The 21190-nt window shown below is 42.4% G+C and overlaps 2 protein-coding genes across 5 annotated transcripts; one reads left to right on the forward strand and one right to left on the reverse strand.

The window, feature by feature from the left end:
• Nucleotides 1-488: 488 nt before the first annotated feature.
• Nucleotides 489-17111, reverse strand: TATDN1 (TatD DNase domain containing 1). 4 transcript variants are annotated; one of them, XM_058042288.1, is made up of 12 exons: nt 17056-17111; nt 15029-15094; nt 14402-14451; nt 11979-12042; nt 10633-10776; nt 10497-10539; nt 6762-6847; nt 6616-6656; nt 5168-5244; nt 4447-4517; nt 3466-3592; nt 489-742 (listed from the first exon to the last, which is right to left on the reverse strand). In XM_058042288.1, exons 1-12 carry the CDS (start codon nt 17075-17077, stop codon nt 640-642), a joined length of 894 nt encoding a protein of 297 aa, XP_057898271.1. In that variant the 5' UTR covers nt 17078-17111; the 3' UTR covers nt 489-639. The 4 variants fall into 4 exon arrangements, with proteins under 4 accessions (XP_057898271.1, XP_057898270.1, XP_057898273.1 ...); XM_058042287.1 differs by lacking the exon at nt 17056-17111 and adding an exon at nt 17003-17044; XM_058042290.1 differs by lacking the exon at nt 17056-17111 and adding an exon at nt 16950-17020.
• Nucleotides 17076-20756, forward strand: NDUFB9 (NADH:ubiquinone oxidoreductase subunit B9). Its single transcript, XM_058026740.1, has 4 exons — nt 17076-17263; nt 17386-17578; nt 19460-19573; nt 20516-20756. Exons 1-4 carry the CDS (start codon nt 17076-17078, stop codon nt 20645-20647), a joined length of 627 nt encoding a protein of 208 aa, XP_057882723.1. The 3' UTR covers nt 20648-20756.
• The last annotated feature ends 434 nt before the right edge of the window (nt 20757-21190 follow it).

Here is a 21190-nt window from a genome sequence, read left to right on the forward strand (position 1 = left end):
ATAAGGCTGTGCCAAAGACTGTATACCAGTAATCCCCAATCAATGTCTTCTGGATGCAAATGAAAAATACTGGTGAAAATAGACTGTTCAGCCGGTCAACTCAGAAAATGAAAGCCTGAGCCAAAGCAGCTTTACTTAAAAATTCAGTATTAGCAGAGCTTTATTGCAAAAAACTAGTGAGTCGTGTTTTAAAAAAAAAAACAAACATTAGGTTGGTAGACTTAATGCTATAGCATTTGCGTATGTGGAACAAAAGGCGACACTGCTCAGCTTTCTGGTGCAGCAGCAAAGCGCATGCCATGGACGTGTCCGACCCTCCTGAACTGCCAGCAGGGGCTTGAAGTGCTTCACATGTGAATGCAGCAGCCTGGTGCTCATCCTGTGCCTCCACTGCTAGCTGGAGTTACAGGCATGGCCTGGCCTTGAAGTCAATCCCGAATCTTGACAAAAAGGGAGAGGGCTGAGAAACTGCACAAATGCAGAGCACCTTTTCCAAAGCAGCTTTAATCTTGTACCATAAAAAACCCCAAACCCACTACACATTGGCTTCCATTGATTAGAACTTGCAGGAATGATGATTTTTAAATTTTTGCAGTATCTTTACAGAAGTTATGCTGAATAAATGTAAGAAAAACAACTTTACATATTTGGAAAGAAGACTTTAATGGTGTTGTTATATAGAGTATTGGCCAACTCAAGTGGGTCATCTTCTCTTACTGCCGCCATTATTTCCAGTATTTGACTAAAAAAGAAAGATTTATATTAGAAGACTGAAACCCAGTACTTCAGAATGTACTTCAGATTGCTGCATGTGTATGTACAACTCACTGAGATTAAGCTGGAATAAAAACCTACATTAAGAGCAATAGGACAGGGTGCTCAGATATGCAAATAGCTTCACTCTTAAGTTACTAACTGCCATTTTCTTTACACTGAACACTGGTTTGCTTACTGGTACAGACTCATCTTTGGTCTTTTGACTCTTGTTTGGAGGTAATTAAACAGCTTTCTGTTTTGAAGGAAGTGTCATTTTGTGGGTGTCTTTATCAATGATCTTGATTTTTCAAACAAAAATTCACTAGCCTGTCAAGGCTAAAGCTGCACTATGAATAGACTGGTCTAAGGGAAATCTTAAATTCCAGACACATCTTTATCAGAGCACAGTGCTGCCAAAGTAACTTACTCCTACTTCCCTATTCTTTAGCTTGTGATTAATGTGGCCAGGTATTTGCACTAAATATTTCTGAGCAATTTCAAAAGGCTCAGGGCCTTGATACAAGCCAGGAAGAGGAGGCAAAAGAAACGGGATGAACATGATTAAAACCAAGCTACAACTGTTTCTCTGCAATTGCTTTCTTGATTTTGTATCAGTCATTCTTAAAAAAAAAAACAGTAATATTCTGTACCCTTCCAGAGATGTGTCATACTTTGAGTTTTTCCAGTAGCAGCAAAAAAACTTTAAACTCTACATTGAAAAGTAAGAAGCTTAAGCTTTGTAGTAAGGTTTGGTGGGCTTTGGATTCTGCCTCTAAGCTGAGGCACTAGCTAAACTTTTTTTGAAAGACAGCATAGGAGAAGTTGCTCTTAATAATTATATTATTGCAAATATTTTCCTAGATGCAGAATTAGCAGTGAGATGGAGTGAGATCAGGCCTACACATAAATAAGTAACAAGTACCAAAGAATTTCAGCCAAGAAGACTTAGGGTTTACTTCTCTCTCCTCACTTGGATGTAGTAGAAGGCTGTAAGTTACTGTAACACCGTGTATGTGAAACTGCTGAAGGAGAAAAGAGAAGTCTCTTGTGGCTAAACTTTTTTAAAAAATAGCTTCCAAGGGAAGTAGTTCTAAATATATACATATGAAGCAGAAATATCACTATCAAAACTGAAAGGTGTCCAAAAAGCTCTAACAAAACCAGACAAATGGTAATTTCCTCCTGCCAACTGAGCTGTATTAAACTGTATATATACCTGAAACATGCAAGACACTTTGTGGACTGAGTAACATTCCCTCACACCAGATTTTGCTACTTGAGAAGTCACAAAATACCAATTATCAATTACCATTCCTAATTTTTCTTAAGGCTTAAAAGGTTCTTTAAATTCAATTGCTTATAATGAACATTATTGGGATAATAATTTCAAAGGTTGAGCCAAACAGTATTTTGTTCATAAAACAAGGCAAAAGCCAAAGCACAGCATTGGTGTAATGATCTTGAGTGCATTTGTGCACTCTGCATCTATGCACAACAGATTGTGCATTTTGAGTTTGGGGGCTTCTGAAACATTTCTGTAAACTACAACTAAGGCAGCAGACAAATATGTGGGGGGTGTTGTTCACATGGGCTGGTTGAAAGAGTAACAGTGGAGGCCCTTCACTTGTGATCAGAAGAGTGTTTTCTGTGATCTCTTCCAAAACTCCAAAGTCATGGACTGACCCTAGAAAGTCTTAAAATACTGAAGAAACTTTCTGTGCTAATGTGTCTTCTTCACTTTTAAAATTAAAAAAAAAAAAATTAACAAGTATTACAATTGACCTAATTGCATTGATTATACCTGAACGCTAGGAGATGTCACCATGTAAGCTTAAACTGTGCTTTTACATCAGTGGTTTTCCAAGTTCCTTCATGTCTCAAAAAGCATCAGATTTCCCTTCACTTCTCAAATAAATTCTTGTTTAGACACCTTAACTGCATACCTGGATCTTTAGTATTATCCTGATCAGTATTGCAAAATCTAGACAGGGAATTCTGAAAATTCAGTATTTCATCCATTAATAGTATTTAATGCAGATAGCTAAACATTTCACTAAACAATTACACATTTTTCTGTTTTTCACACTTCTGTGAGGAACTGTGTGGAAAGGAGGCAGAAAACTGTGTCTGTGCTTACCAATTCTGTTCATAAGCCCCTGGAGTTTTCTTTCACTACTCTGTATCTCGGGTGCTGTCATTCACATCTAAATTGCACAGGATTGTTTGAAGCACAGCAGCAGAAGGAAGAAACATCCCTGACAAAATGCCTGCTGTGGCAGTTCGTGTCACAGGCCTGTGACAGCAGGAGTGTCACAGGCACTGCTGGTGCCTCAGCACTGTCCCACCTGTGGGACTGTCCCCTGATCCCCAGGGCTGGATCAGTTTTTAAAATTACCTGAACAAAAACCAAGTGCAATGAATATTCAAGTTAGCTTACTTCAGAGGGTTTAACCTCTTCTACAGTGCATCAAGTGAAAAAATAATAATGGTACTGGTTTCACTTTCAGGGAGCATTATACATCCAGAATAGCCGAAGTAGGAAAATTAGGATTTTAATTTTTTCCACAGCTTATAAAGCAAAACCTTGCACAAATTTCAGTATATTTAGAATTAATTTCTATTTTCTACGTTACTAGTGAACTGGGATTTTTCTATCTTTTCCACGACAGAGTTGAAGTATTTAAAATAAGAGTGCAGTGGTACACTTACATTATATGGCAGGGTTCATTTCTGTCCTTCAAGCAGTGCCCTTTTTCCCATTTCTTTTTTGTAGGAAATGTAGTTTTAATGTATTTTGATCCAGCATGAGTATTTTTCACTCCACACCAAGGTGCATCTAGTTGAATTTGAATAAAAGAATTAGGAGTGCAATTGTTTCAGAACAGGATGAGATAGTTTGATTGACTACTTCTACAGACAAAAGCTCCTGCAATCTCCTTCCAGCAACAACCTCCAGCTCAAAAGGAAATTTAAGAGCAATTTAACATCCTGGATTTTTATACACCTATCTTCAGGATTTTACACTTGAAAAGATCAGCAATAATAATACATAACACTAATTTCCTCTGACATGATAAAGACAGCCAGATACATTGCATGCATTCCACAGAGACTTCCTGTATAACAGGTCTGTACTTCACGTGCAAACACATTTAAGGATTTAGCGGTTTGCAATTTTCCTTTCTCAAGAGTCAGAAATTAAAATAAATACTGTATTTGTACTGTCAATTATTGATATCTGAACATGAAAAAAGAACATGACATCCTTAGTCAGTCCCTTAAAATGACTGCTCAGTGGGCTAAGAGGGGAATTCAAGCATTCTTCCACCTATTCCACTTAAAGAGCAGTTCTTTCCAAATGCCATTACTGCTGCCAGTGGTTAACTCACAGCCATTGCCCTGTGCTTGGCACATCTCCAGCAAGCTACATTTTAAAATAAACTTAAGCTGGTACAAAAATCCAAGTTGTCAATTTGTCCTTTTCATCTTCCCCTGCAATGTCAGGAACTGACACAGCAGCTTATTCCTTCCAGCAGAAGGCTGGAAAGGAGTAGTTCTGTAAACTGCTTTCTCAAGTAAAGAAAGCAGCCAGTGTTCTGAATTCCTTAGGTCTTGATTCTGCTTTATGATTGCTACACCAGTATATCTCATTGCCCATTGTCACAAACTGACCAAGATACAAAATCTTACCAGTCTCTATCATTAATCGTTCACTAGGAATTGATTTCAGTGTTTCCAAGTTGGCTTCTGTTTTCAGTGAACTAGAAAATTTAGAGTTTGGTTAAAAAAATCCATAAAAAGCATATTAAAGTAATTACTGTGCCTATTAAAGTGTTTTGTAGCAAAGACAGCTTCCTAAATAATTTTGTTAATTAAAAAAATGTGCTTCCTTTTTTAACAATACTGCCTGTAAAATAAAACTGTGCTGCAGAACCCCTTTGGCTGCCCTTGCTTGCCTGGTGCCAGCCTCTGTACCTTACAGAGTGGTGCTGGCTGGCATTTGGCCAGGGGACTGCTGAGAATCCAGACTGCATAACCAGGGGATGAGGCACTCGGGTTACATTTGCATTACTCCAGCATTTGACAGGCACCTTAAAGTCAGGCTGTTTTTTAAATGCTCCTCAGAAGGAATCTTTCCATGTTCAACAACCTTATTTAATTGCAAGCAAGGACTGTCCTGAGGGTAGTAGAGTGGACATGGATTAGCTCACTGAGCTGCACAGCAAGAGCTTTGATGGTTAACAGACTAATGTGAGCAATTCTAAATCTGTCAGATGATTAAGGGTCTAGTGAGCTTTGAAAACTTGACCTCACTGTTTAAAAGAAAGCAATGAGTTCACTACAGCTGCCATTTTAAAGCAGTTGTATTTCTTGTAAAGAAATACAGCCATTTATTACAGCCAATACTTACCAGCCATTTATTCCAATATAAAGATCCAAATCTATTAGAGCTGCTGCTTGTTCCTTTGTGCCATCAAAAGAATGTACCTAGAACATATAAATATAGATACACAGACATATAAAAATACTTATGTGCTTTTATTAAAACTCCAGTCATTCAAAAGTATGTATTATCTTTTCTTAGCATCAAATACCTTCAACAGTATGCATTACACATCATTACAAACATCAAGATGGGACATGGCTCAGTTGATTCTGAATTTGAGCAAAATTCAGGCTGAAGTCACCTGACTGCTGCACTAGAAGTGGTTACTACACTTAAACAGTGATAAATATGTGTATAAAGGCCTACCCAGTGATACTCCTTTGGCCCTGGAATTCCCTGTAACTGGGAGATCATACTCAGGAAGTAATCCTGTGCATGCTGAATTTTTAGATTCTTTCCTCAGTATTCCCTTCAGGGCACTGCCAGGGCCACCACAAGAGGAGCATTCTATTCTCCACAGGTGTCAGTCAGTCCAATGGAACTAGCAAGACAGTCCCTTGGTCATTCCAGAGAGGAAAGTAGAGGGTGACAAGTTACACAGTGTAATGCAGCTGGGAACTGCATCTTCTGAGCCTGAGTGGAGCAGAGACCCTGTCTGCTCTGCTCCCCTGTGTGTGACAGGGACAGGCAGTTGCAGAAGATGCCTGCTCACTTCTCCCCTCTTTCCTGGCTGTGCAGGCAAAAGGAAAGGGAGGAAGGAAGGAGAGCCTTCACAGAATTACACACAACATTACACATGCAAAGCACTGAGTGTGGGGAAGGGTTTTGTGGGAACAAAGGACAAACCTGGGGACTGCAATATTCTTGTAGGAGGTGTGGTCTCATGCCAGAATCATGAGCATTTATTACTTTTGAAAAATTCAGTCACAATGGAAACCTGAAAAAGCATTGCTGGACTTCCCATTCCACCCAAAGCCTTTCCTGTTAGACTTCTGAATTTAAAAACGTGATGTGAATATCTAAAGACATAAAGTAATCAAAAGTTCCATCTGGATCTAATTTGAAAATTATGTCCAACGTCAGAAGCAAATGTCTGAGGTTATGGCTTCCACTGGGAACATGCATCTAAATGATTTGTGGTCTGAATGCACTGCAGTTACAGACACTGAGGAGTTGGGAAAAGGCCAATGTCAATTATGAGGTGCTCAGACTGTCCTGCTGGCAGGCCAAGGAAAACTGTTCACATCAGCTGCAGAGCTTTTTCTCAGCCTATCTTCTTACCTTGCAAAAATCCTGTAGAATAAGCAATGAAAATAAAAATGGCAAAAGAGACTGGAAAATTTACTAATTAATAACAGCTTAAATGATGTAACAGGAAGCCTACACAGATTCCATGACAAACAAGAAATTGCATATTAAGCAACAATATTCACACACATGCATGAAAAAAATGCACTGAAGTCCATACTTACCACCCCTCCTACAATTCTATCTCTGTTTCTTCTCATTATGTCTAGGAAATGAAATAAAAATATAAAACAGCTTTATAACAGATGAATATAGAAGATTTTTATATTCAGAATTTGCTCTAAATATGAAATTCTCAAACAAAACCCACCTAAAAATTCAGCATGTGAGTTTCTACAGTGCAGAAACATGGGCAGCTGCATCTGTTCTGACAAGTCAAATTGTTTTTCAAAATACCTGTAAAATAAAATTCACCTTTAAACTCAGTGCAAGAACAAATAATGACAGTAAAAGACTTGTTACCCAAGCTTCTGTCCTCCAGCACTAAAGACAGAATTAATGGATTTGCCGTGCAACAGTCCTTATTTGTGCAAGGATTTAAAGGAACCTCTTCCCATGTGTATTGCCACAGCTGTGATCTATGCTTGAAGACAGGTAAGTGGCCAAGAGCCTCAGTACTGCAGAATGTATGTATGTATACATGCTGAGCACATACTCTTGTGTAGTGTGAGTCTGGAGTTAATTTTATTTATTTATTTATTTATTTTTCATGGAAGAGGAACTGACTGTTCTTTCCACAAAGTTCTGAAATGTCAGGAACGGGAGAGTGAGGATGACAGAGGCCCCTATTTCAAGAAGCACTCATAAACACAATGAGGGTGAGCAGGGGGGCACTGTGCAGGCTGCTCCAGCCTCCAGTGGCCAAACTGCATCAGAGCTGCTGACCTGTGAGTAACAATCCACTCTCTTGGGGTGGAACAAATATCAGGTTAGACACCATGCTTCTGCCTATTGTCTTTACCTGTTTTCCCTCCCTTCCTCTGTGTTCCTGCATCCTTTCCTTTTCACTCCTTTTTATTCCTCTCCAACTTTGTACTCCTCAGAGCTGCTATTGATGGGGGGGTAACAGGGAGGCCCCACCCTGTGGAGACACTGGAATGTGGGCAGAAGGAAGGTAAGGAGGCAGCCAGGTTCCCCAGTGCAATTGCCAGAGGAAACTGCTCAGCACTGAACTAACCTGTGCTTGTCATTAGCAGGAGCTCTGCAATTATCATCCCACATACCTGCTGTCCTGCTCCACCCAGGCAGGGAAACCACCCACGCTCAGGAACACAGCAGAGGAACCAGAGCATGGCAGAAGGCCTGCAGTGCATGGGTGACTCAGTGTCCTCATGCCATTTGAAAGATGATGCTACTTGGGTGAAGCAGGAGAACAACACTGCCCATCCCAGCAGGCTGGGGCTCCAGGCACGTACTGGATTTATTGAGGTGTTGCTGTTAAAACAGTCCAGGGCACTGGGAAATTCCCACCACTAGTTATCACAGCCATTTCAAAGGGAACCTCCAGTGATCACACACTGCTGAGTATCAGTCACTTATCAATCAGGGGAAAGTGTAGCAAACCATTAGTTTGATTTACATTTTCCTAAAAAAAAACAACCAAAAAAACCGACCCTAAACAAATATGCAACTGGTCATTTAATTTAATGTCATTGTCACTATTTTCTGTATATTACAAGTTGATATTTCTCAGATCAAAGTTACCTTCCCTGTTAATCACTGCAAATCTCTGAGATAACACAGGTTAAACAAATCAGCTGTAACCTTGAAAACTGACATGAAAATTCATGAGAATGCATTACATCTACTTTGAATCTTCTTTGTCCAGATATCGTGCTTAGTTTAGCTTGTTTGACTAAATATAAATTAATTGCAATTCATGATTGCTCTTGTGGTTAAATAGCTACAATTGCTTGATTTTTGGTGTCAGTTTTCTTTTAACAGAATACTTGTTTGATATGGGAAAGAGGTTTTAGGGACAGAACTGCAAGTAAGCTCCCTAAAGTAACCTACTGGCCAATTTCCATCTAGTTTTGAGAAGGGCAGAGCCCTTGAAAGTACAGAGTTTAGTGTCCTTGCAAATGGAAATGTAACTCAGGCTTCTTCCATTCCTAGCAACAACAAAGCCCAAGTCATGTTGAAAGGGGAGGTGGATGGGGCAGTTATTGAAGTGACAAAAATAATAATTAAAAAAAAAATTAAAACCCCAACTCCTGGAAAAGCATAAAGAAACCAGACATACAGTGACTGGAATGATAGTAAAATAACTCAGTAGGAAACTAACCCTGCTGAGTTCCAGTGCTTAAGGAACAACCTGTTCCTTTGAGCAAGCTTAGTTTTGACCATCACGTTCAAATGCTACAGGATCAAGACACTAAAGGAGCTAAAGCAAACTGACCTTGCTGAGGCAGATCTGCAGACAAACACTTCTGAATTAATCTGATTAATGGTGCATGTGATAGTGTGATTATACAGACCCCTCCCAGTAGTACAGCAGATGTGAAACTTCTATATGCTTACCAGGGCATTTATAACACAGCTTTCACTTTAATATGAAGGCAGTACCTTCATCTTAATACCATTCAAATCACTGCTTTCTGTTGGAAAAGTTCTGAGAATGGGAAGATTTCTGAAATAAAAAGTTCTTAGGAACACTACAGCAAAAAAATTTCAACTTTATTAGATTCTTATTAACTTTTAAACTGAAAAAAAAGCATCAAAAATAATGTACAGGTGAAAATTATCCAAAAGAAAACACAGCATAACTAGCCAGAAAAATGTTGATCAAGTACTAAATGAAACAGAGGTCATGCTCTGTTTTTTGTTGGGAAACAAACCTACAACTCCTCTGTGTGGGAAGTGTGCAGCTGCATGCCAACCCTCCTGTGACTGCTGCACCTGAGCTCCTGAGCAGCTGCAAACCAGTGAAGTGTCCCCATGTATTTCACACTCTGCCTTCCTGTTTGGTTCACTGCTCAGCCTGTCATCTCTTTCTTTACAATTCAGTTTCAGTGCACTCAATTAGCTGCTCTTCAGCTGCAGTCCACTGGACAAGGAAATGAGACATAGATATATTTTCTCTCTCTAAAATCAAGGCAGTTAAAGATCTTAAAATCTGATACTCCATCAGTATTTTAGTTTGCCACAGAAAAAAAACAGATTATACTCTAAGGTGTGCTTTGCTGAACTTCATGTACACTGAATTCTACCAGGACAAAAAAATCCTGTCCCTTTTGCTGAGTATTTCACTGTAGGTCAGTAGCATTATGAACAATCCTCCTACTGCTAATATGCAGCAATGAGAAAAAACACAACCAACCACTGCCCCCCAGTGACTAATTTACTCAAAACAGTAACATGCAAATGTAATTCATTAATCACATTCATTAATGTGATTAATTAATTAAATTGTGTGAATTTATCACTTGTATCTTTCAATCAGTTCCCTCTGCAGAGAGAATTCTCAACAGGAGAATGCAGGCTGACTGTAGGGGCTGTGGTAGCTTCTTTTCATTCAGCATCTATGCTGCATGTGTTACTTCTCTACCTCCTGAGATTACCTTTACCATCAGCTCCCCATTATCTGCTCCCAGCTAACACCTTCCTTACTAAAAGCTCTTTTTACCCACTACTTTTACCACTGCTTTTGATAGTTCTGCTCCCTTCCTCATGCCTTTCACTCAACAACCCAATTCTTTCACACACTACATTTATGGGGTTTTTCTTCCCATAATTCCCTTAGAGCTCCTAACTATTAGCAAGAACTAACATCTCTAACCCCCAGAAATCCACAATTTCTGGTCAGTTTTACAGAAAAAGACACATTGACATAAGTCAAGGCCAGGCAGGTAGCAAAATTTAGCACAATGCACTACTTGAATGTAGGCATAGTTCATTAAATTCCCATTTCTGCCAAAAACACTCTGGGCCCAACCCTGCAAATTTTAGGGCTAGATGTGACAGTATATTATGTGACAGAACACAAGACAGAAAACACTACTATAAATTGCTACAAGTCAATTTACAGTCATCAAAAGTTTCTTACTTGAGTTGGATGTCCTTTGGGCAAAATTCTAATCTATCGAAATCTACAAACAGAAAGAACCCCATTTAGTATTTTAAGATTTCTTTCAGTAAAAGTCTAGAAAAAATAAATACTGAAGTAGTAAGAGAACACTTACCTAAGCCACATTCTCCAACTGCTACTACCTTTGTCCTATTGTTTTCAATCAGGTTTTTTAATTCAGACAGATACTGTTCAGGGCTACTCTGCTCAAATTCTCCACAGCGAGTAGGATGGCAGCCAACAGTACTGAAAAACATGTCTGAAGCAAGAGTGTATTAGGAGGTTTTAAGGAAAAAAAACCAGAAAATAAATTTAAGGTGCAGACAACATCTGCCTCTGGAGGTTTCTTTACTGGTCACAATTTTAAAAGCAAACTCCCTTTGACCATATTTATCTTAGTGATAATTTCATTGGACAGGTATTTTCTGCCTTAAAAATGTCAGACAGTGTCTCCAGTGGGGGCATGTGCACATCTTCTTTTAGTATACATTATTTACTGTACTCCAAAACTGCAGCTTAGAGCTCAACTGTTCTGGTGGAGCAGCCCCCAATAAATCAGGCAATTGGTGAGGCTGGATGAGACCTCTTGAGATCATTTAGAAATACATCTTGTTCAAAATACATCAGGTTATCCCAGCTGTAAGAACTGCAGAGAGCATTTCCCTTATGTCCCCAGCACAAGCTGCTAGAGAATTTCAAAGCTCACATCTCCTGATTAACCCAAGTGTCTGATCTGGATTACCATGCCAAAACCATCATTTCTGCTAAGTGTAAAAGCACTGGGGGAGGGAAAAAACAGGTAAGGCCCTGAGCAACAGGCCCTAATGTTCAAGCCAGTCCTGCCTTCCTGATGGAAGTGGGGATGTGGACTGGCTTGGACCAAATTATCTCCTTGAGTTCATTCAAACCAAAATTATTTTATCTTTCTGTTAGTAACAGTACTTTATCATGTGTTTTAGTTCAAATACATATTTAAATAATTAGTGGAATGAAATCTGCCTAAAGAGAAAAGAAGAGCCATTCTCCTTTCACAGAAAGAAAGGAAAAGCCAGAGGAATGATCAAAAGAAAGATACCTCTCTTCATCAAGCTGGTCACAACAGACTGGTGAGTAAAAAACAAACAAAAAGCCAACAAACTCCATATATTTCACAACATGTAAGCACTTGATCTTATTTCTAGAACAGAAACTTGTATCCATATTTTTATTCCAGAAATTTTCTATAATTTCTGTTTTTACTTAGAAATAGAACATGCAGGAAAAAGAGTGATTCCTTCCAGCAGCAGGGATCTAAAGAGCAGCACACAAACTCATACACAATGCATTCATCCCACTGCAAATGTAATTTCTCATTTGAATCTGAGTCTGTAAACACCTCTGGGGCAGGTCCTCTTGAACTCAATTCTGAGAGCAGAGAAGGTTATATTTTTGACTGGCAATGTAAATTTAAAGTGAAAATACCATTTGTCTGGGCCAGCTGCAATGCATCTTTACTATCTTCTAGACTCCCACCTGTAATCAAAAACTTGAAACAAGAGAAATACTGTCAGTGTGGATGTTCTTTGAACATCAAACAGAATGTTTTAGAAAACACATAGATACAAGGAAAGATCTCAACAGAGAACATCAGAATACAATTACTAACATACATAAAACAAGATTTCATAAATCAGCAATAAACCTCAATGGTCCTCAGGAGCCAGTAAATACAGTAGGCTGCAAAATATTTTTTTCCTCTTATTAAAGTGTCTTGTATGTTAAACATTTAAATCACTAAAGGAATAAAATACTTCAATTTGCAGCAATATTAGCTTCCTCACACAATGACTGAAGACTGTATTTAACAAGAATTGATACTTAGAAATATTCTCCTTGTCCTACAGCTGGGCAAAGTATAGACTCCCAAAGACCCAAAACAAGACATGAGTAAACAGTTAAACCAAAAATTGAGTCTGTATCATAGCTGGGATTATAAATTTAAGAATTTCCATCTCTGATCTTTTATTTTTACCTTAACATTATCACATGAGAATTGTTGCCTACAGTGTACTTTTTGAACCAGCACTTGCAGAATATTTCACCCTAGGTTGTAACAGCCATGTCTGTTTTGGAGGTTTTGGACAACTCTTTCCCCTGCAGGTGCTATCCAGCAGGCTCTGCCAGCACCAGCTCAGACATTCCCACACTCCCAGGGCACTCATGACAGACAGACACATCCCAAAGACATCACCATTTCATCAGAAATGTTAAACTGAAAATGGCTCAGTGCATACATGACACAGAGCAAAACTTCACAAAAAATTACCATAAAGCAGCAGCTATACAGAAAAATAAAATACTTTCCAATCAGCAGATTAAGGTTCTAGGCAAGCAGGAACAATCTGTGATTGAAAAGGCTTCTGACACTGTACAGGCCAGTAGCAAGACTGAGAACAGCTAAGAGCAGGAACTCCTGAATAACATTTCTCAATCCACTGGGCATCCTGAGAAAGTTATGCAGCTAAGCTATTTTTGATTATAAAATTTCAAAAAACTTCAAAAATTTCAAAAAATTATTTTCAGAGGGTGGTATAAAAATTAAATAGCAGTTATACAGCACCTATAAATGTGATCTCATCCTGTATTTGCTGCAGTGAGAGAAGTTCTCCATCACTAGTTTTCTTCTTTTGTTTCCCAGAGCATTTCCCACTCATTTCAGATGAGAGTTTTTCCACAAACTCCCAAGATGCCTGTTCCTCTGCTATAGGGGTGTTCACTTCTTTATTTCTAATCTGGCAGCCTCAGTAGTGCAGTAGAACAGTTTGTGACAGTATGCACTGTATTCTATGGTAATTCATACTTTTGTCAAAAATTTATTCAGTTTTGAGAGAAAGAGAGACAGGCTAAACTATGGGATGTGATGCACTGCTGGAAATACCAAGTTCACGTTCTGAGTTAAAATTCTCTCATAATGATGTTGTTTTAATACATGTAAGCCAGTATTTACCAGCAAACATGCAGATGTCTCAACTGTAAGAGTCTGTGGGCACTCCCAGCTCTTCTGCAGTTTCCAATTTCTTTTACATATAGAAATAGCTGGAAACCTCAATCAGAGGAGTATGATCTTCAGCAGTAATTGCTCATTAAGAATCACAGAATCATTAAGGTTGGAAAAGACCTCCAAGATGACTGAGTTCCACCTCTGACTGATCACTGCCACCTTGTCAACTAAACCAGAGCACTGAGTGCCACATGCAGTCATTTCTTGAACACTTCCATGGGAAGATGACCAGCACTTCCCTGAGCAGCCTGTTCCAGCGCCTGACCACCCCTTCCAGGAAGAAATTTTTCCTTGATGTCCAACCTGAACAGGGCCTGAGGTCATTTCCTCTTCTCCTGTCACTTCTTCTCTGGGAAAAGAGACTGACCTCCACCTGGCTACAGCCTCCTTGCAGGAGCTGTAAGTGATGAGGTCTCCTCTGAGCCTCTTTTCTCCAGGTTAAACAACTCCCAGCTCCCACAGCTGCTCCTCATAGCATTTACTCTCGAAGAGCCACACAGAATATAAGAAAAAAAAGGAATGGTTGCCTATAATGCAACATGGAAAATTATTTACCACTTCATGGCAGCAGGTCAGAGGAGAATATCTTTCTGTTGAAACTGTACAAAATAACTTCTACATCCACATCCCCTACAATATCACTGAACTCCAACAATCAGCTTCAATAATGATCTGTGCAAACAGAAAGACCATGCTCTGCACAGAACACTTTTGTTTTGTGCTACTGAAGGAAGTTACTGCATTTTCCATTCGGGTCCCACAAACATTGTTTTAGTGAGAGAGCACTAAAAAATCAAATATTAGCAGCTTAAAATTTTAACACCATTTCATTATAAGAAATTACCTTTTTAATGCCAACTTTGACTGCTCTCTCTATTACATCCAGAAGGTCATCTGCAAAAGTTCATAAAAATGTCATAAACTGAACTTGAGGTTTTACAACATAGTTCAACTGTTTCAATTTTCATGTAGTCAAAAGTCTTGTAATTAAATCTTTAAACCATAGTTAATCTTTATAAGACAATAACAAAGTGCAGTAACTGGATATCCAATTTAAATCCAAGAAGTCAGTGGAAGTTTCTCCACATATTTTAGGAGGCTCTCTGCTTTTACATCCATATCTAAAGGTCACAAGAGCAAAAAGCCCCACATCATAATCAGTAACTGTGATTCAGCAATGCAATACTTTGACAGACCACTGTTCATAACTCTCAGATCAGTTTATCAATGCAATCCTAAGTAGATTAGCAATTCTCCATTTTGCTCCAGAAGCAGTTACCTGCATGTAAAAAGCAATTAAGATAATGCATTTTGGTTAGGGTATCCAACTTATTTAGTCAGGCTTTCTTTTTTAAGCCCAAGTACATAAGGAGGAGAAGAAAGAAACCATAACATCATGTTCTGACATGCAAGAGGCTTCTAATTCAGCAGAAAGGATCTTGTCTTCCAGCAAATTTAAATAAATATTTACCTTGATGTTTCTGTGTTCCCCTGTAGATTCCTCTGAACATAGGATCTGTCAGGTTAATACCAATATCTATGGAAAGCCAAAGATAGAAATTAGAAGTTATAGCTGTTCTGTATTTTACTCTGAGTATTAATAAGCTAGGGAAGACAACAGAAAGCCTATCTAAACCCTGAACCAGCACATTGGTAAGTCATAAAATGTTTAAGCATAAGCTTACTTGCATAACTTGAAAACTTACTCTACACTAGAAGTGACAGAAAAATTAAACTTTTCCCTCTGTGCAACCTTAGACTTTCTGTGAGTGTATTATACACACCCTCATAACCATCAAAGTGAACACACATATGCTTTTTATTGCAAACAAATCTGCTTCTAACACAAAAACACAGATTTATGCAAACAAGCATTAAAGAAGGGAAAATGCAGCATCTCCCATACAGCCTTCCACGGGCAAGAACAGCAGCAGCAGAATGCCTCCTAAGGGCTGCCTGTTCTCCCTCCTAGTGCCGTCCCTGGCCATCCCAGCGGCCCGGCGGCACTGACGGGACAGTGACGGGGCACTGACGGGGCACTGACGGGACACTGACAGGGCACTGACGGGACACTGACGGGACACTGACAGGGCACTGACGGGACACTGACGGGACACTGACGGGACACTGACGGGGCACTGACGGGACATTGACGGGGCATTGACGGGACACTGACGGGACACTGACGGGGCACTGACGGGGCACTGACGGGACACTGACGGGGCACTGACGGGGCACTGACGGGACACGGACGGGACACTGACGGGACACGGACGGGACACTGACGGGACACTGACGGGGCACTGACGGGGCATTGACGGGTCACTGACGGGACACTGACGGGACACTGACGGGACACGGACGGGGCATTGACGGGACACTGACGGGGCACGGACGGGACACTGACGGGGCATTGACGGGACACTGACGGGACACTGACGGGGCATTGACGGGGCATTGACCGGACACTGACGGGGCACGGACGGGACTCTGACGGGACACTGACGGGACACTGACGGGGCATTGACGGGACACTGACGGGGCACTGACGGGACACTGACGGGGCACGGACGGGACGCTTACAGGGCACTGACGGGGCACTGACGGGGCACCTGCAATGCAGGCACCGGCTGGAGCCGCCCAGCCCGGCCCGGCCCGGCCCAGCCCAACCCAACCCAGCCGCCTCGGCCCGAACCCCGGCTCCAGAACTGCCACCTCTGCAGCTGCCGGCGGGGATTCTAGCGGAAAGGGAAATTTCCCAAGGAAATACTAAGCTGCTCCACAACACGTAGGGCCTTTTGAAGTTATTTACACGCTTTCCGCCGAATTTCCTAAAAATACTTATATTTACACCTAAGCCAGTTGCATGCAATCAGAAACAACCACGACTAATGCACCAAGGCGCGACAGGGAGCGAAGGGCGGCCGAGCCCCCGGAGCTGGCGGTAACGGAGAGCAGCAGCCCCAGGGCCCGGACACAGCACAAACATTCCCAAACGCTTCCAGGGGCTCCGAGGCCGCCGAACCTCGGGACACCCGGAGGGACCGCAGGAGGCGACAAGCAGGGGGGACTGGGGTGGGAAGTGACAAGCCCTGGCAGAGGGGATGGGACAAACCTAAGAGACTGTAACAAGCCTAAGGGACTGGGACAAACCTCGGGTAAGGGGCTGGAACAGGAGGCGACAAGCACTAGGTAAAGGGCTGCGACAAGCCCTGCCACTGCCACAGCACAGCCCGAAGCCCCGTCCGCTGCTCGCGGCCCCTCACGCAGTGGGGTAGCGGCGGCCGCCTCGGCCCAGCATCGAGCGAGGAGCGGGGGGCTCGGGTCGAAGACCCGGGGACAGAAACCCCTGCACTCCCCATGGCCCCTCCGCCCTCCCCGCGCCCCCTCGCCGATGAACTTGGCGCGGCTCATGGCCCCTCCGCCCTCCCCATCATCCCCTCACCGATGAACTTGGCGCGGCTCATGGCCCCTCCGCCCTCCCCATCATCCCCTCACCGATGAACTTGGCGCGGCTCATGGCGGCTCCGGGCGCGCTCGGCAGCGGCAGCGCAGGCGGGCAGGGCTGCGCCCCCTCCCGGCATCCCCCGCGCGGAGGGAGGCCCGCGGAGCCGGGCGCCATGGCCGCGTACCTGACGCACCAGCAGAAGGTTCTGCGGCTGTATAAGAAATCCCTGCGGCACCTCGAGTCCTGGTGCATCCATCGGTGAGGCGAGGGGAGCCGGGAGCGCTGGCCGCGCTCACATCGGGGCGCTCAGCCCCGCACTGGCTGGGCCCGGGGTGGGGGTGGTGGTTTTCCTCCTCACTGTGCGTGACCTCTGTCCGCAGGGACAAGTACCGCTACTACGCCTGCCTCCTGAGGGACCGCTTCGACAAGAACAAGGATGTGAAGGACATGGTGAAAGCCACCGAGCTGCTGAGGGCCGGCGAGGAGGAGTTCTGGGCCAACCAGCACCCACAGCCGTACATCTTCGCCGACTCCCCCGCGGGCATTGCGTACGAGCGGTACGAGATGTACAAGGTGAGACAAGGGACAGGGGGACAGGGGGACACGGGACTCCCAGCCGCTCCTGCTGGGCGCTCCTGCGCTGGCTTTGTGTTTGGTGTCACTTGATGTGGACAGGGCCGCAGCTTGGCTCGCTGGGTCACTTCACCGCTCCATGAACATCTTGTCTTGCTGCTTGTGTGGGAGGAGCTGCTCTGCTCCTTGAAAATGGAGTTTTCTTGATCAGTTCGAACATTGGGATTTTTTTCTGAGGATAATCACCTGCTTTTTGCCAAGGGGGTCAGGCTGGCGCAGGAAAGGAGCTGAGCTGGGGAAGTGAGCAGTGCCCAGGGAGCTCTGGTGCCTCCCCAGCACAGCCTGGGCTCCTCTGCTCAGCTCAGGTGTCACCTTGGCCGTGGGGACTTCCTTCAGTCTTATGGCTCTTCCAGCATTTGAGTAGTGGTACAAGTTTCCATTTCCCTTCATGTGCTGCAGTGCCAGATTGTGCAGTTGTGTGCTGCTGTGTGACAGCAGCACTGCCTGGAAATAGAAGCCTTATGTTTAGACTCTTTAAGGCACTTCTACAGGTATTGACCATCAAGATTGTTTTATTTTGTAGCAAAAGATCCGTAGAAAAACACAGGGGCTTTGCTTTTTTGGCATCATCTTTTTAAGGCATTAGAAGTTAATACCAACCTAGAGACTGCCTGCACATGTTTCCTCACAAATTTGAAAAATGTACTGGCACAAGATTGGATCTGGTCACATCTTTTTGCATATTAAGCCCTGGAAAAAAATATATGACATAGATTTTTCAGGGGAAGAATAAAGAACATATGAGTGAGAAGAGAAGAACTTATTTAAACTTGTACCAAGGTCAAGGGCCTGAGCAGTAGTAGAGATAATATTGACAGAGAATGTGGACAGAAAAAAAGAGCAATAAGTGGTCAATATTAGTCTTCATACAGAAACACAGACTGGGTTATGCTATCTTTTTCCAGTTTGGTGGGCTAAAACTGTCTTAACAAAAGGGCTGTGACAAGGCTTTGGCTGGTTTGTGAATCAGTGACCATCCATTGTGGATGCTGCTCCAAAATGTAGTTTTTAGAACTCAGGCTGATTGCTGGTGTTAATTGGAGTTCTCTGTGTGTGGATATTTACTTCAGCAGCTGTTCTGTTTCCATTCAGTCAAAGGTTTGTTCTGTGATGAGAATCATGGCAGGAAAAGTGTGATATCACTATAAATGAATAATGGTACTGAAGCAACTTCTTTTTTTTTTTCAATTGGGAGTTTTGGTGGGATTTTGTTTTTTAATCAGTGTTCCTTTCTTTAAAATGTGAACAAGTAGGTGTTTTTTTAATTGCTGCAAAGTTCTAAATTTTGTTTTTTTTCCTTGACAGAAGGTCTTAGAGGTCAGAACATTGTCAAGATCTTAAAGGCCTAAGAAACTGCTCATTTCTTAGTAGTTGTAGATAAGCAGAAATGAGCTGTAATGTTCTGTCTTTGTCAAGTAAAACAAATCAGTAGTTGGAGAGAAGGATTCCTTTCTCTAACCTGCTGGCTTTGAGAGAAGGAAGGGAAGAAATCAGATCTTTTCCTCCACCAACTGGAATTATTTTGAGAAGTTTAGAATAAACTGAGATGACCTGGGACTTGTTTTGGAATGCTGTGATTTAAGCAAGTCACTGTGGTGTCTTCCTGTGGGTCAGGATAATGTGAAAAGTTCTGCCCTCTGCCACATGCCTTGAGATAGTCAGGCAGCTCTTGAATGGTGTTTTTATGTTGTACTTCAAAATGGGGAAAAACCCTAGGGAGTAACACTGGCTTCAGCTTTTGTGTTTCATTCTTCTGCATATGTGTACAGATGTGATTTCATATATAAAAATAGTATTTTAAATTACATTTTTCTTCAACAGCTTCCTGAATGGTGCTTGGATTTCTGGCACCCATCTGAGAAAGCAATGTACCCTGATTACTTTGCCAAACGAGAGCAGTGGAAGAAGCTGCAGAGGGAAAGCTGGGAAAGAGAGGTCAGTGCTTGCTCTATGCAAAGGAAAGTCTCTTTAGCACACAGGTATCCTGTGTGGCACAGATGTGTTCTTGGAAAAATTACTGAGTCCCTGCTGCAGTCTCAGTCAGACTCGAGTGCTGGAGCCCTTGTCAGCGTGAAACAAACTAAAATGCCTACACATTTGTTACAGCTTCTGGAGGGTTGTGAAGGGAATTTGCTGTTAAAGCTGAACCTGCAGCCTTGTGTCAGTTAATAAGAGCTGTTACAGCAGTTTTGTGGGGAAAAACAAAAAAAATTCAAAGTGGGATGAAAGGAGACTACCAACCAGAACATTCCTCTCTGCTGCTGTGGAGCTCTGACACTTCCTGGTTACACCTCTGAAGGTGATGTGCTGCAGTGGTCATCAGTTGGGCATTGAGAGCAATTTCTGGGCCATCCTGAACTGAGAGTTGGTTGGAAGAAGTTGGTGTTCTTAGAACAGTCCTTAGATCCAGTTGGATTGTATGGAATGTGGCATTCTGGGTGGAATTGACACAGAGGCAACCAGCACTTGTGCTGCTTAAAGAAATGGGCATTGAAAGCCTGTGAGGGGCTGCTGGTGATGTGCAGGAACAGAAGTCTCCTACTTAGTGACTGCAAAGCAGCACAGTTCAGCCTGTTTGAGAGAGTCATAGTAGATGTGAACTACATGGAAATAATGACCTTTTAAGTGAAATTCCTCTTGTAAATCACTTCTTGCTCCTAGAAATTCCTTCTTAATTAGGTAATATGAGCCTACAGTGATTACTGAGTGGAAGTTAAAGTAGGGAAACGTGAAACCTGTCAGCCAAAGGTGTTACCATTGATTCTTCTCTGTGGAAATAGAGAAGATCCAGTGGTTCTTTGTTTTGCTCACTGCCTGGGCACTGAAAATGGAAGTGTGTGTTAATGTGCTAAAGCAGCTCTGTGTCTTGTCTTCTAGGTTAAGCAGTTACAAGAAGAAACTCCATCTGATGGTCCAAAAACTGAAGCTTTGCCTCCAGCTCGTAAGGAAGGACATCTGCCCCCCATGTGGTGGCACCACGTCACCCGCCCTCGTGAGCAGCCCATGTGAGAGCACCTTGGGTGTGGGTGGCAGCAGTCTGTGCTGCAGGCAGGTGGCACCTCAGTGTCCACCTGCTCCTCAGAGTAATAGAATAATGCCAAATAAAGTAACAGAAAAGGTGTTTTTCTGGCACACTGCTCTTCTCTGACACACTGACACTTCACTGCCAGCTAGTGTAGGCAGTTCAGATCAGCCCCATGGCTTGGAATTTGATACTAAATACAGGCAAAGTGTTAAAGCTGGAGTTAAAGATGCAGCAGCAGATATGGACTTTGGATGCTCTTGTAGTGAGGGTATTTCTGACCTTGCTGCAGGATCTTTCCCTCCCTTCCCTCCTCCTTAGGCTCTTGGCTGCATTTTTCACTTTCATATCAAACCTCACAAGATGATACTTTCCTTACAACATGGAGCTTTCCTCATGGCATTGGAGCTTTCCTCATGGCACGGATACCAGTGCTGTAGAGCACCAGAGGAAGGTTGATCCCCACTTAAACTGAACCCCAGATAACCACTGAGCTGTATCAGTTACCATGCTGCTGAGGATTGTAACTG

This window comes from Melospiza georgiana, chromosome 1, assembly GCF_028018845.1.
Source record: "Melospiza georgiana isolate bMelGeo1 chromosome 1, bMelGeo1.pri, whole genome shotgun sequence".
NCBI classification, from domain to species: Eukaryota; Metazoa; Chordata; class Aves; order Passeriformes; family Passerellidae; genus Melospiza; species Melospiza georgiana.